This window comes from Microplitis demolitor, chromosome 4, assembly GCF_026212275.2.
Source record: "Microplitis demolitor isolate Queensland-Clemson2020A chromosome 4, iyMicDemo2.1a, whole genome shotgun sequence".
Lineage (NCBI taxonomy): Eukaryota > Metazoa > Arthropoda > Insecta > Hymenoptera > Braconidae > Microplitis > Microplitis demolitor.
In genome coordinates this window covers 8053018-8069280 of record NC_068548.1, presented here as the reverse complement: position 1 = coordinate 8069280, position 16263 = coordinate 8053018, and the positions used below count along the sequence as shown (strand labels likewise).

General features: G+C 33.8%; 3 protein-coding genes across 11 annotated transcripts in view; 1 reads left to right on the top strand and 2 right to left on the bottom strand.

Moving 5' to 3' along the window:
- The window catches only part of LOC103572914 (probable G-protein coupled receptor B0563.6), a 138546-nt gene that overhangs the window by 113763 nt on the left and 8520 nt on the right, over nucleotides 1–16263 (bottom strand). The window lies entirely within an intron of this gene.
- The window catches only part of LOC103569411 (acetyl-coenzyme A synthetase), a 59220-nt gene that overhangs the window by 36637 nt on the left and 6320 nt on the right, over nucleotides 1–16263 (top strand). For both annotated transcript variants that reach the window (XM_053737872.1, XM_053737873.1), the window contains 9 exons: nucleotides 7450–7665; nucleotides 12350–12545; nucleotides 12638–12866; nucleotides 12980–13151; nucleotides 13242–13434; nucleotides 13504–13659; nucleotides 13745–13912; nucleotides 13986–14175; nucleotides 15981–16226. In XM_053737872.1, the coding sequence (XP_053593847.1) occupies nucleotides 7450–7665; nucleotides 12350–12545; nucleotides 12638–12866; nucleotides 12980–13151; nucleotides 13242–13434; nucleotides 13504–13659; nucleotides 13745–13912; nucleotides 13986–14175; nucleotides 15981–16226 (1766 nt within the window). The remainder of the gene's footprint in view (nucleotides 1–7449; nucleotides 7666–12349; nucleotides 12546–12637; nucleotides 12867–12979; nucleotides 13152–13241; nucleotides 13435–13503; nucleotides 13660–13744; nucleotides 13913–13985; nucleotides 14176–15980; nucleotides 16227–16263) is intronic.
- LOC103569410 (enolase) lies at nucleotides 14132–16070 on the bottom strand. The gene is made up of 3 exons (XM_008546694.3): nucleotides 15251–16070; nucleotides 14911–15156; nucleotides 14132–14817 (listed from the first exon to the last, which is right to left on the bottom strand). The coding sequence occupies exons 1-3, from the start codon at nucleotides 15762–15764 to the stop codon at nucleotides 14210–14212; spliced, it is 1368 nt and encodes a 455-aa protein (XP_008544916.1). The 5' UTR covers nucleotides 15765–16070; the 3' UTR covers nucleotides 14132–14209.

Genomic DNA, 16263 nt, shown 5'->3' with positions numbered 1-16263 from the left:
ATGTAGCTCCTTGTCTTACAACAGTACTTAAAATATTATTTCTCTGGGTAAAATTTATTTTATAATTTAATAGTATGTGTTCAGTCACGAGCTTGATCAGTTCGAATCAAGCTTCGTGCATTTCCGCTCGGTTCGGGAGTTGCCGAGCTCGCTACTGACTGAAGGTCAGAATAGAGCCGGGTCACTCGCTATTTGGGCCCGGCACATACAATTTCTAACTCAGGATCGTGTCAAGACGTCCTGAGAACCCGCTACAATCTGACCAATCACAAAATTCGTTTTATATTGATCAGCCTATGAGAGAGCTCGCTATCAACTGCTACCTGTTGTCGCGCTTTCAAGCCAATAGGAAAATTCGTTATATGCAGCAAGGCTGCCACGTCGACACCAAGCTTCTCGACGATTCAACGACGCTACGATTATTTTTTCTACAACGTGCTTCGCTACTTGCAACCTCGAGCTTGAACCGCTTCAGTAATTAATAACTTGTGTGAAATTAAACTAAACTGCTACGCTGAATTATCCTCAATATTTAGACAGTATATCAAGGCTGCTATTTATTGAGAATAAATAAATTGTTCTTTCGCCAATAATTAATTGTTAATTAATTATTGTTGACTTAATCGCTACTGACCACATGTCAATTTTATACGTGAATAAAATATCTGAGTTTGCATTCGCTATCGCGTATAAATTTTCTAGTTGCATTTGCTCTTGATTATAAGTCTCATAATTTTTAAGTGTAAATAAGTGTAAATAAATCTATAATTTATTTAGTGATAAAATCTGAGTAATTCTTAATTGTTTAAGTAACCTCGCCTAAACCAGATCCAACTGAATTATTCGCTCACTTTACATTTTGATCCTTCGAGCCGGATCTGGCGAAATTTAAACAATCAAAAATTATGTAAAATTAAAAATCTGAAAAAAATTGTGAGAAAAAGTGTAGTGTCAGTTTGTGTCGTGAAAATCGCTAAGTGCCGTGGGCATTGCTGAGTACTGCTAGAGTGCTGCCCAGGGTGATCTATTTTACACACCGGTGTAAAAAGACTTTTTAGAAAAAAAGATCGAAAACTTAGCGTCGGTTTCACGTATCGCGTCCATTTTGTGCCACGTATCTTCAAGATTGCTACCCGCTTAACTGATGACGCACTCGCTACACAAAGTTTTGCCGCTATTGATGCTGAACTCACTATTCTAGAAAGTTCATGGACTCGTGTCAAAAAAAGATGCCTTCTATTCCGCTTGGAAATTGGTGAATATTCACTACACAATCACGTCGATGCATTAGGACGCTGCATCGATGAATTCGCTTAGTGACACGCCGCTTATCGTCAAGGTACCAAATAGTTCCAATTTTGATACCTTTTTGAATTCGCTAACTTAGTCTGCTTTCAACTCATTCGCTCAATGTTGTACTCGCTACCGCTATTGTTAAGTTGAATTCGCTAACAGGAAGTACATGTACGGCCCGTGTACTTATTGATCAAGGATCGGAGTTATTCTTTGTGACACATTCGCTAATCAAGAAGCTGGATATTCAACTCAGTAAAGCAGCTGTACCATGACGTGGGATTGGTAATGTGTCAGCTGGGCATTCGCTTGGGTCATGCAAGATGACGCTGCATCCGCTACATAACAACACCTATTACTGCCCAAGCTCATGTGCTTGCTCTATTGGCGGTAAACTTACCGTCATTTACGCTAACTAAGAAGAAGAAATGGCCGCATCTAACTGGGCTACAACTCGCTGATCCAGACTTCTTGACATCACGACCTATTGACATCATTCTGGGTGCAGCACCAGCTGCACATATAATCAACGCTAAAATACGAAAGGGGAGTGACAATGACCCAATCGCTCAGTCAACATCGCTTGGCTGGATCATATATGGATCTGTGGACACCGCTACATCAAAATCGACCGCTTATGGTCATCATGTCGCTGTTGATGATCAACTACAAGAATTGTTAAGCAAGTTTTGGTACCAAGAAGAGCCACAGACAGAATTCGCTACACGCTATACTGAAGAAGAAGAAGAGTGTGAACAACACTTTGTCAATACACACTACAAACAGTGTGATGGTCGATATGTCGTTCGCTTGCCGCTTAAATCTTCGCCAAGTCAACTGGGTGATTCGCTCAGAGCTGCACAATACGCTTTACTACGTCTTCGCAAACGATTGGAAGCTAATCCAATCTACAAGAAGTTGTACTTCGACTTCCTGAAGGAGTATGAAGACTTGGGACACATGAAACGTATGAAATTAAAGGATCTACCACCGAATAGCTACCTGTTGCCTCATCATGGGGTTCTGAAAGAGCAGAGCACTACCACCAAGCTCAGGGTGGTATTCAATGGGTCCTAGAAAACAACATCTGGCGTATCTGTCAACGAGATACTTCATGTGGGCCCAAAGATTCAAGTCGACATCAGTGATGTACTTATTCGCATCCGCTGCCATCGCTATCTATTCGCTACTGACGTAAAGAAAATGTTTCGTCAGATCGCAGTTGACAAGGAAGATCATCATCTACAGTGCATACTCTGGTTTGACGAAGATGACATCCCAATAGTATTTGCACTCGCTACTGTTACTTAGGGAACAACATCGGCTCCATATCTCGCTGGAAGAGCACTTTTACAACTCGCTGAAGACGAAGAAAATAAATTTTCGAAGGCTGTCGAACCGCTAACTAACACACGCTACGTTGATGACATCTATGGAGGTGCAGATGAACTCGCTGAGGCAATCCAAGTTGCTCTCGACACAAAAAATATGTGTGCCACAGGATGTTTTCCGCTTGCCAAGTGGGCAAGTAATTCAACTGAATTACTCTCTCAAGTCGCTCCGGTTGAAGCCCAAGAAGATACACCAAGAGAGCTTTGGGATACTACAGTAAAAGTGCTCGGGCTAACCTGGAATTCAACACAGGATAAATTCCAGTTCGGCTATTCGCTTCCAGAAGCATCACCATCTACTAAACGCACAATTTTATCTGAAATTGCTCGCTTGTTTGACCCACTGGGGTTTTTGGCACCGATCATCGTGAGAGCCAAGATGTTCATGCAGAAGCTCTGGCTGCAGGACTTTGAATGGGATGCTACGCTATCACCGTCGCTTCTTCAAGAATGGAATTTGTTTCGAGATGAACTACATCAGATCTCGGAGATTCAGATACCTCGCTGGAATCATGTAAAAAATGGTGTATCAATCGAATTACATGGATTCTCTGACGCTTCACAACTCGCTATTGCTGCTGTAGTTTATCTAAAAGTTACTGACGCTACTGGAAGCTCCAATATTTCGCTAGTGTGTGTCAAAACACAAGTTGCACCACTGAAGCCTATAACTATACCAAGAATGGAGCTCAATGCCGCTGTCTTACTCGCTCATCTGGTACCCTACGTAAAGAAGGTTTTGAAACTTGAAAACGTTCCAGTTTTCATGTGGACAGATTCCGCTGTATTCTTAACGTGGATACGAAACAACTCAGCTAGATGGAAAGTCTACATTCGCAACAGAGTTACCAAGATTCAAGAATCGCTACCAAGTGTCAACTGGGATTTTGTTCCTGGGAAACTTAACCCAGCTGACTGCGCTTCAAGAGGTTTAACAGCAGCCAATCTAGAACAGCATTCGTTATGGTGGACGGGACCAAAGTGGCTCAGTCAATCAAAAGATAACTGGCCATCCTTTGATATCCCTACGCAGACGGTATCACTTCTTGAAGAACGTCCAGGTCTGGTTTTTACCATCTTCAAGGCAGATTCACACCCGCTATACACGCTACTAGAAAAATTCTCTAAGTTGTCACCTTTACTTCGCACTCTTGGAATCTGTCTTCGTGCCATCGCTAAATTTAAAAAAGTGCCACAGTCCACACTGGACACAGCACTCTCTACAGTTGACCTGGAACTCTCTAAGACTTTGCTGATCAAGTATACTCAAAGTCAGTACTATTCGCAAGAGCTGAAGCTATTGAAAGATGGTGATTATCTACGTCGACATCATCACCTCGCTAAATTGATTCCCTACGTCGACTACAACGGAGTACTCAGAGTCGGTGGTCGCTTGAAGAATTCGCTGCTGGATGATGAACAGAAAAATCCAGCCATTTTACCAAGGTCATCACGCTTAAGTACGCTATTGATAGATCATTCGCATCGAAGAACATTCCATGGGGGAACTCAATTGACTCCCGCTGATCTACGGAGATCTGTCTGGATAGAAGGTGGTCGAGTTCCAGTCAGATCACACATTCTTTGCTGCATCGTGTGCACGAGACATAGAGGTGTTCGTGCACAACAATTAATGGGACAATTGCCATCCACTCGTGTAAGACCATCTAAAGCATTCTTACACACTGGAATAGACTACGCTGGGCCAGTAACACTGAAGACATTCCAAGGTCGAGGTGCCAAAACCTATAAAGGATGGATCGCTGTGTTTGTATGTCTCGCTACGTCCGCTATACATATTGAAATTGTCACCGATTACTCTACTGACGCTTTCATCGCAGCATTTAGAAGATTCACTAGTCGAAGAGGCGCCTGCAGTATCCTATACTCGGACTGTGGTACAAATTTTGTAGGAGCAGACGCCACGCTTAAGAAAGAATTCGCAGCAGTATCGAGACAGCTAAAAGAACTCCAGTATTTACTCGCTACAGATGGCACAGACTGGAAGTTCAACCCACCAAGCGCTACTGGAAAATAATTCAGCTACGTTGTCACGCTGGCAACAACTACAACAAATGTTCCAGAGATTTTGGAGTAGATGGTCATCAGAGTACCTGCAACGTCAGCAATCTATTTCGAAATGGCATAATCCGCAAAACAACATCAAAGTGGGTTCATTAGTCTTGTTGACTGATGAAAGATTCCCACTATCGAAATGGCCGCTTGCTCGAGTACTCGCATTACATCCAGGCAGAGATGGCCTGACTCGAGTAGTCACGCTGAAGACCGCTACCACGGAACTTGTACGACCAATCGCTAAGCTGTGTGTATAACCAGTTCACTCTCCAGAGGACAATCCAGTCGACACCGTCGCCAGTGCTAGGGAGAATGTTCAGTCACGAGCTTGATCAGTTCGAATCAAGCTTCGTGCATTTCCGCTCGGTTCGGGAGTTTCCGAGCTCGCTACTGACTGAAGGTCAGAATAGAGCCGGGTCACTCGCTATTTGGGCCCGGCACATACAATTTCTAACTCAGGATCGTGTCAAGACGTCCTGAGAACCCGCTACAATCTGACCAATCACAAAATTCGTTTTATATTGATCAGCCTATGAGAGAGCTCGCTATCAACTGCTACCTGTTGGTGCGCTTTCAAGCCAATAGGAAAATTCGTTATATGCAGCAAGGCTGCCACGTCGACACCAAGCTTCTCGACGATTCAACGACGCTACGATTATTTTTTCTACAACGTGCTTCGCTACTTGCAACCTCGAGCTTGAACCGCTTCAGTAATTAATAACTTGTGTGAAATTAAACTAAACTGCTACGCTGAATTATCCTCAATATTTAGACAGTATATCAAGGCTGCTATTTATTGAGAATAAATAAATTGTTCTTTCGCCAATAATTAATTGTTAATTAATTATTGTTGACTCAATCGCTACTGACCACATGTCAATTTTATACGTGAATAAAATATCTGAGTTTGCATTCGCTATCGCGTATAAATTTTCTAGTTGCATTTGCTCTTGATTATAAGTCTCATAATTTTTAAGTGTAAATAAGTGTAAATAAATCTATAATTTATTTAGTGATAAAATCTGAGTAATTCTTAATTGTTTAAGTAACCTCGCCTAAACCAGATCCAACTGAATTATTCGCTCACTTTACAGTATACAACCCAGTGTTGCCAAATATATATATTGAGTACCCGCGTCTTTCTCTCCCCAGAGTAAATAATATAAAATAAAGAAAAAGAATAGTATTATTTTATTTGTTTACAATCTATATTAATTATATTGGGTAAAAATTTGTAATTTGTAATTTGGTTTCCCCAGTGGATAATTTAATAATATTATTTAAATTGAATTGATTATTATTGTAACCATTTGTTGAGTTTATTTAAATATATTTTGAATTAAATGATTTCGTAAAAGGAACCCAGTGATAGCCAATATTTATTTGTTAGCTTCCTGGATATATTTAGTAGTAATTATTCCTTATTATTATTTTTATTCATTATATATTTGTTTGGTTGTCATTCCGCTTGGTGCATACACTTTCGCTCAAGATTTTGTCCCGTGATCTCTCCCCTGATTGGTTATAATTTTCGTCCGTTTTGTAAAAACGGGCTGGCGCCCTCGTGCACTAACCCAGCCTGAGGAGCTGGTCCAGGCCCACCAATATTTTGTTTATAATTATTTATTATTTTTAGTTATAATTATTATAGTTATTTATATTTTTTTTTATACACTTGGGTGACCACATACGACTCCGGGTTGGTTTCACGTCTCAGTCGTGAAAATAAAAACGGTCTACGTTATAATTTTAACCATATATTGTTTTTTCATACATGCAGTTACTAAGAAAATTAGTTTACAGAACTGACGTATAATATCTGTGACGTCGTATTTCAGGCTGCTATGCATTTTTCTCTCATTGCACTTATTGGATGATAGCTTCTGTAATAAATTTCATAACAGTTCCTATCAGGATGGTAACAGTTACCATCAGGATAATAATACAGTAGAATCTCGATAAGTTAAATTTCAAGGGAAACGTTAAAACATTTGAGTTATCAAGTTTTTTACTTATCGAGAGTTCAAGTTAGAGAGATTATTGAAATAAAATTTTTAACTTAACGAGGTTTATCGATTTTGAAATTTTAAGTTCCTTTCGTTAAGAGATTTATTGTAAGACTAAAGTGAAATTAAATTAAGCTTTCGGCAAAACCTTTTGTTTATATACATACTCAGTACGATGACTCACTGATAATTCTTGAAGTTATGGAGGTCACCAAAATATTATTTTAAGTTATCGAGGGCAATGTTCAAAATATTTGTTTGAGTTATCGAGGTTTTTTGTTTTAAATAGTAGGGGTTTTAGGTTGGCAAGTGAAGGGAATCAAAAAATTTTTTAAGTTACAGAGGTTTTGAACTTACCGAGATTTGAATTATCGAGGTTCTACTATATTTACTTATGCAATAAATTTCGTCACAGTTACTATCAGGATGGTAACATTTATAATTTCTGATGGTAGTTGTTACCATCTGGATTATAAATATATCTATTTAGAATAATAATAATAATTCACTCTAGTTAACATACAGAATTGTAACAATTATTATAAATATGGTGAATATTACAATCTAGATAATATTCACAACTATCGGATTGATGGTAGAAATTTTACCATAACTAGATAGTAGTTTCTATTATTTACTTTTCTGAGTGTAATTATTATTCACCTGCTTATCTTTTTTTATAGATCTATTAAGCATCCAGAAGAATTTTGGGGTGAAATAGCAAAACAATTTTACTGGGAAACAACTTCTCCAAATGACAAATTTTTTTCTTACAATTTTAACCGTAACGACGGTGATATTTTTATTAAATGGATGGAAGGTGCATCAACGAATATTAGTTTCAATCTTCTAGATAAAAACGTTAAATGTGGAAATGGTGATAAAATCGCATTTTATTGGTATGTATTTGTAAGCTTTTCATTAATTATGAATCAATCTTATCAAAAACTTCATAATTATATTTAAAACGTTGTCATATATTTCAATTAAACAAAAAAAAAAATTAAACGGATTATGTAAAAAATTACCATTTTTAATTTTGACATTGAGGAGAAAAAAATATTTTTTTATTTTATGTCATGTTGACACTTTCGTTATCGATGAAACGAATATTTACATACCACAATTTAATTTATACATACGTTATAACGCTTAATAGAATCGATAGCATTGTAATGTAGAACAACGAAGTTTACGCTAAGATATTAAAAAATTGGCTTTTATTCGCAAGTCACTCATCCATTCTGTACATAACTAAAATGTGAATTTGAGTAAGATTCATGTCGTTTACTATTGAAGAACGACCTTTCAAAGTTTTTATTTCGTAAAATTACAACATATATTAATAAACGCTATTGTAAATGTATAAATGAAATGTAAAAACGTTGGTAAAAAAAAAAAAAAAAACTGATTTCACACTTAGTTGACCTTTAGAAAAAAAAAAAATGAAACAAGTGATTAAGATAATTTAAAAAAAAAAGAAGAATGATAAGCATCGAAAAATCATCTAAGATTCTGAAAACATATCATTGGTTAAGAATAACGCATGTTTCATTCGGACTTTACTATTAGTTGTTACTAGAGTGATACGAGATGCATCTGCAGATATACCTGATGACCCCAAATGCATTCCTTACTTTTCTTTATTTTATGATTTGACAATCGTTTCTCGAGTTAAAGAAAAACTTTTCTTTTAAAAAATGTAAAATTTAATTATCAAAAAATAAGTTACATATATTTTATAAAGTCTAATTTTTGTGAATACATTACGTTGCATGAAACAAATATCAGAAAATTTCCAATTTAAATACATACAATAGAATAATGTAAGTTATTCAGTTTCTTTAGTTTGCAGAATTACTCATTTTGTCGTAATAAATATGACGTTATTTTAATCAGATAAAATTCATCTCTTACGAGACTGAATAGTAAAACGTGAGATTATTCATGTGTTTATATTTTTACTTGCATAAAAAAATACAGAAAAATATTTATGTAACGGATAAATATGTTTGATCTAATTACACTTTAAATCAATAAACTCGGTTGATTTTACTAATTAATTTGAATAGTCTTATTAAAAGATTAATTCATTACAAAAAAAATTTTAATTTGAAATATCTTTACAACAAAAAGTAAACAAGTTATAAATTTCAAATTTTTTTAAGACTGTGTTTATTCATATCTTTTTTTTATGTTTACGTGCTTCAAGTAAAGTCAATAAATTGTTAAAAAAATTAATAATCTTAGCGATTTTCAATCAAAATTGTTACGAAATTATTTTCGTGCTCGATTGTGTACTGACAATAACACATAAATAATTTTGTTTATCAATGCACGGGGAACTTGACTTTTGACACAAATAGCTCTTATACAAACTTGTAGAATAATACACAATGTTATACGACCTGTTTCTGATTTCATTTCCATTTTATAATCAGAAATAACTATTTTATAAAATGCAAATTTCATGATATTTTCAATTACAATAAATAAAAAAAAACATTATGAATCATTTTATTATCACATACCCACACAAAGTAGCCGTTAATGGAAAAAATACCGTTGGTTGGCCGATGTCTGACTGCCGTCGATCGGTCAAAGATTGGCAGTTAGTAATAGCCCAAACTTTGTTAATTACCAGCAACCGTTTTATTTTTTATCAAAATAGCATAGTCCAATCGAAGTGAGTTTCTATTAAAATTTTTGTATGTATGTGTTATGGCATCATGGTTTCATATCAGAATATGACTTCCCATAAAGGAAATGCCAGTCATACAACGCTGCCGATGGCTGGCTAATGAACGGCTACTTATGACTGGCCGATTATCGATTTGCAACTTTGGACCACTGTTGGTGAATTTTTCCGTGCAGTAGTCCATAATTGATTCTTGTTAAATGAAAAAACTACTAATCAATTATTAAATATTCAAATAACTTATTATTATGATTTTCTTTAATTAATAATTATTGATTTTTGAATTAAGCTAAGTTTTAAGTAATAAATATTTTAATTTTCCGGTTAAAGTTATTTACAACTAACAAATAAAATATTTTTTAGTTCGTTATTACTTGCAATCAACAACCGCAATTTTACAATTTTACTTATAAAAATTGATTTAATAACAAATAATACATGCATTTTAATAATAATAATAATAATTTTTTCTTTAATAATATTCATTTTTGATGGTGGTACAGCAATTAAGATAATTCAACTATGGGTTCTTGATAAATAACCAATATAATTCAATAGGTTTTATTTTAAAAAATAATGTAATTATAATAAAATAGAACGAAATTCTTATTTTTTTCTAAATAATCGAAAATATTAATTAAATTGCTCTTTATGTTTAATCAAATCGAGCGGTTGTAGAAACCCAGCAGAATATTTCATCGAGGTTTTTCAATTCATTTACCCCGCTTAAATAATTTAGACGTTAATGATCATGAGGTTCTACTACAATAATAATCAAAAATTTGATTTTTAATTAAATTAATTTGCGTGCTACGCCGATTGCCGGTTGCCATTAATCGACCGATAGTCGATTGACTATTGATATAAATAATGGTTGACTAGTTCACTCTAAAATTTTGTCATTCATTTAAACATTTTATATTTATAGATAATAATTTTTAATGAAATCCCTTAGGAAAAAAAATTGTTTGATTTAGTATAATACACTCATGCCATAAATTAAAGGAACAGAAAAATTTTAGAAATTTTTCAGTGATTTTTGTAAGACTATAACTTTGTGAAAAATAATCGTATTGGAAAATAAAATAAGGCATTTCGTAGCTTGAACTCTCTAGTTGTGACGCATTTTTACCAAATTTTTTTTATACCTTCAGCAATTGCGCAAACATGTTTATGGGCTAAAAAAAAAATATTCAGCTAAACTAATGCATGGGTCGGTTAGCAAATTTAATCAGCTTTGATTTGCATTTTTTTTTTTGAGATTCGTACAATAACTTGTCGTTGAGATATCAGCCTTCAAACGAAAAATGATCCTGTTGGGCTTCATCACCGATATTTCAGGTACTAATGAGCGCACAGTAAATTGAAGGGTGTCGTTAAAAACTTAAATAAATTCTCTACAAGAGCTTCTCATCATTTTTTGAAAAAAAAATTTTTTTTATTTTTAACATTCATTAGAAGAAAATACAAAAAAGTAACTTTTTTTTGGTTTTTTAGTAAATCAACCGCTACTCTGCAAATATCGATGAAAAAAATAATGTTGCCAGGGAATTTTTTAACTTAATGTCCCTCCAATAACCCTGCAAATTTTTTAATTGATCCATCGAGCCGTTTTTCGGGGTGGATTGATCAAAGTTTTGCAAAACAATTAAAGGAACAAAACTTGTTCCTTTAATAGTGTAATCATAAGCAAAATGAAAAAGTATTTTTTTTTCGACTTTTCTCAAATTTTTGCATTCGTAACTCGTCAAATGCAAGAAAAAGACAAAAAAAAATTTCAAACAAAAGAACAAGTTGGAATTTTTTTTTTTAAATTTTTTTTCGATTTTTTTTTTTTGCAACTTGCAAAAAAAATTGCAACTTGTTCTTTTGTTTGAATTTTTTTTTGTCTTTTTCTTGCATTTGACGAGTTACGAATGCAAAAATTTGAGAAAAGTCGAAAAAAAAATACTTTTTCATTTTGCTTATGATTACACTATTAAAGGAACAAGTTTTGTTCCTTTAATTGTTTTGCAAAACTTTGATCAATCCACCCCGAAAAACGGCTCGATGGATCAATTAAAAAATTTGCAGGGTTATTGGAGGGACATTAAGTTAAAAAATTCCCTGGCAACATTATTTTTTTCATCGATATTTGCAGAGTAGCGGTTGATTTACTAAAAAACCAAAAAAAAGTTACTTTTTTGTATTTTCTTCTAATGAATGTTAAAAATAAAAAAAATTTTTTTTTCAAAAAATGATGAGAAGCTCTTGTAGAGAATTTATTTAAGTTTTTAACGACACCCTTCAATTTACTGTGCGCTCATTAGTACCTGAAATATCGGTGATGAAGCCCAACAGGATCATTTTTCGTTTGAAGGCTGATATCTCAACGACAAGTTATTGTACGAATCTCAAAAAAAAAAATGCAAATCAAAGCTGATTAAATTTGCTAACCGACCCATGCATTAGTTTAGCTGAATATTTTTTTTTTAGCCCATAAACATGTTTGCGCAATTGCTGAAGGTATAAAAAAAATTTGGTAAAAATGCGTCACAACTAGAGAGTTCAAGCTACGAAATGCCTTATTTTATTTTCCAATACGATTATTTTTCACAAAGTTATAGTCTTACAAAAATCACTGAAAAATTTCTAAAATTTTTCTGTTCCTTTAATTTATGGCATAAGTGTATTTAACGGCTTTTCGACGTTAAAATTTTTCAATATTCTATAAAGTTAACAATAAAAAATTGATTCAATTCTGACAATATTTATTACATATTTGGTAATTTTGTTTTCTATGCTAGTAGAAGATATTATTGAAAATTAATGAAAATTTTCTTTTCATATCTTTATCATAATATAAAAATAAAAATTAGAATGTTTTTTTTTAAACTAAATTTCAGGGAAGGTAACGATATTGAAGATTATTCACGATTGACTTACCGAAAATTGCTTGAAGAAACTTGTAAATTCGCCAACGTCCTCAAATCTAAAGGTGTTCAAAAAGGTGATCGAGTAGCAATTTATATGCCAATGATTTTAGAATTGCCAATTGCAATGCTTGCCTGTACTAGAATTGGCGCCGTCCATAGTGTTATTGTAAGTTCTAAAGTTTATATTAAAATAAAAACAATGAAGAATTCTATGTCATGAAGTATATATAATAACGAATATTATTATTTTTATTTTAGTTTGCTGGTTACTCATCGGATTCGTTAGCTGAAAGAGTGTTGGATTCTAAAGCCAAGGTTTTATTAACGGCGGATGGTGTTTGGCGTGGTCCAAAATTTTTGAACCTAAAATCAATTTGTGATCAAGCAATGGCTAAAGTTAAATCTCATGAGCATAAGGTGGAATCTTGTATTGTTGTATCACATCTACGGCGTGTGACCAGTCCTCCAGGAAACACATCAGACGGGGGTGAGAATGCAACTTTTCGCTTTCGAAACGAATTTCGATTTACGGTACGTAAATCGATTGTCAACCGTTTCTCATAATATTTTTATTAAAATTCGATAACTCATTAATTCTAGAGAAAACAAAAAATATTAACAACGGCACTACTAATGGAAAGAGCAATGAAATGGATCTTTCTTGGGATGACGACCGCGATTGTTGGTGGCACGAAGAAATGGAAGATGCCGAAGCAAGTTGTTATCCAGTTTGGGTTGCAGCTGAAGATCCTCTTTTCATTCTTTACACTAGGTATACCAAGATCCATCTTCATATAGTAATTATAAAATATATTAGTTCATTATAGTTAATATTAATTATTGCAATATAAAATTTGTTAAGTGGCTCAACTGGGAAACCAAAAGGCGTTCTTCACACCACCGCTGGTTACTTAATTTACGCTGCCACAACATTTAAATACGTTTTTGATTATAAACCAAATGATATTTATTGGTGTACTGCGGATATTGGTTGGATTACGGGCCATACATATGTAGTGTACGGCCCATTAGCTAATACTGCAACTTCAGTATTGGTAAATAATTTAATAAATTTTTTTTAATTATAATTTCACAAATATTTTAGCTTTATACTATTTTTTTAGTTTGAAGGGACACCATTTTACCCACATAACGATAGATACTGGTCAGTGATAGAAAAATATCAAGTTTCACAATTTTACACAGCACCGACAGCCATCAGAAGTCTAATGAAATTTGGAGATGATTTAGTAAAAAAATATAATCTTAGGTCCCTTAAGGTATAGTTATACTGCGTAAACAATTTTAATTTATTTGTCAAATTTGAGAAAAATTTACAATCGCAATTTAAATTTATTTCTTTAGGTTCTTGGGTCAGTTGGAGAACCAATTAATTCTGAGGCTTGGTTGTGGTTTTACAATTTAATTGGTCACGGTAAGTGTAGTATTGCAGATACATTTTGGCAAACAGAAACTGGAGGACATGTCATAACACCACTTCCGGGAGCTACGCCAATGAAACCTGGATCAGCAGTTCGTATAACTCTGATATTCACAAAATATATTTTTTATTATAAATTTATTTATAATCACTTACATTTTACAGACATTTCCATTTTTTGGTGTACTCCCAGAACTTTTAAATGACGATGGTAAAATAATAGAAGGTGAAGGTGAAGGATATTTAGTCTTCCGACAGCCTTGGCCAGGTATGATGAGATCACTTTATGGAAATCACGAACGCTTTGAGACTACATATTTTGATAAATTTAATGGTTTCTACTGTACAGGAGATGGTAATTATATCTGCAAAATAATCTAAATACAATTTTAATATGTTTTCTTTCTTTTTTTTTTTTTTGTTTCATCTTTCTGATGATTTTCTGAATGACTTATTAATGATAATGGGTTCTTGAACATCTCTCCTGCATACTTAGCTCCTTGACCGAGTTCTTCTTCAATCCTCAAAATTTGATTATATTTTGAAATTCTCTCTCCTCTACAAATCGCACCAGCTTTAAATTGTCCTGCTGATAATCCAACGACAAAATCCGCTACGAAACAATCTTCAGTTTCACCATAACCTGCACTTACAATTGCTGACCAACCACTTGATCGTGCCATTTTAAAACAATCAATAGCTTCAGTAACTGTTCCGACTTGAGGCAATCTTATCGTTAAACAATTTCCTGCTCCTCGTTCCGTGGCTTCTTCAATCCTTTCTAAATTCATTGCGGTCAAATCATCCGCTACTATTTGAATCGGTTGGTCTGATAACATTGGCCAACTATCCCAATCGTCTTGATCAAATGGATCCTTAATTGATACCAACTGTGGAAAATCTGTTAAAATTTCGAGGTATCGATTTTTTAATGCTTCAGCCTCTATATAATCATCAGGATCTGTATCTTCTGTCTTGAACTGAAGATCATATTGTCCTTTAATAAATGCAATAAGAATAATACATCATTATAATCTCTTTGAATATTGTAATTTAGTTATATATAACAAAATTTAGGAAAAAAAGATACCATCCTTGCAAAAAGAGCTTGCTGACATATCTATGGCAATTTTTACTTTTCCTTCATAACCAGCAGCTTTAATAGCTTCTACAATCATACTTAAAGCTTCTGTATCCTCTTCAATTTGCGGAGAAAAACCTCCCTCGTCGCCAACAGTTAAAGGAAGTTTTAATTCTTCAGATTCAGCAATCATTTTTTCAAGTATTTTAAATACTTCTACACCCATTTTCATAGCTTCTTTAAAAGATTCAGCACCTGATAATAATTAAAAAGTTTTATAGCTTTAATACACAAACTTTATGTTCATTTTTTTTTTTTTTTTTTTTTTTTCATTACAAAGTAATCAAACCTGTTGGCATAATCATAAATTCTTGACAAATCAGAGGATTTCCTGCTAACTTTCCACCATTGATAATATTAAACATAGGGACTGGAATGATTGGTTGAGTATCTGCTAATCGACTTATATATCTATATAAAGGAATACCGCCCTTAATGGCACCTGCTTTACAACAAGCCATTGACACTCCTAGAATAGCGTTTGCCCCGAGCTTCGATTTATTTTTTGAACCATCCAGCTTTATCATAAGTAAATCAATTTCTCGTTGTTGACAAACTTCAAATCGACTTTTTATTAACTCTGGAGCTATTATCTTATTAATATTTTTAACTGCATTCAAAACTGAAGGTCCATTAAAAATTATTGCATTATTACCACGAAGATCTAAAGCATCGTTTGAATTTGATGGAGTACATGGTACTGAAGATCTAAAGAGTCCAATATCCGTAATTAAGTCGACTTCTAAAGTAGGCTCACCTCGTGAATCAAAAATTTGTCGCGCTTTAACTTTTTCGATAGGCATTTTAGTAAATTAAAATTTTTAATATGACAATGAAAACAAGAATTCTTAAAAAAAAGTTGTCACTTTGAAGGCTATAAATTACAAACTTACTTCATTCTAAAGTTATGCCATTACTAATATCTTAATATTTTATTAAATATCAATTTTTGTATTTACTCATTAATTTTTTTTATTTCAAAAAAAGTGAAAGCTTTTAATTTGCGAAAATTTTTTTAGGGGCAAGACGTGATGCTGATGGTTATTTTTGGGTTACTGGTCGAATTGATGACATGCTTAACGTTTCCGGACACCTCATGTCAACAGCTGAAGTAGAAAGTGTTTTAGCTGAACATACAGCAGTTGCTGAAGCGGCAGTTGTCAGTAAGCCTCACCCAATAAAAGGGCAATGTCTATACTGTTTTATTACAACTAATGAGGGAAAAAACTTTGATAAACAATTGCAAGACGAACTTAAAAAAAAAAGTAAGGCTAACAAGAAACAAAATTATTAATTAATAAT

What these genes read in the sequence shown, in the direction of transcription:
- LOC103569410 (XM_008546694.3), bottom strand. Translation starts at nt 15,764, where the DNA reads ATGCCTATCGAAAAAGTTAAAGCGCGACAAATTTTTGATTCACGAGGT. An exon ending in ATTTATGATTATGCCAACAG is followed by an intron (nt 15,157 to 15,250) that starts GTTTGATTACTT and finishes AATTATTATCAG; the next exon opens with GTGCTGAATCTTTTAAAGAA. An exon ending in AAGCTCTTTTTGCAAGGATG is followed by an intron (nt 14,818 to 14,910) that starts GTATCTTTTTTT and finishes CATTTATTAAAG; the next exon opens with GACAATATGATCTTCAGTTC.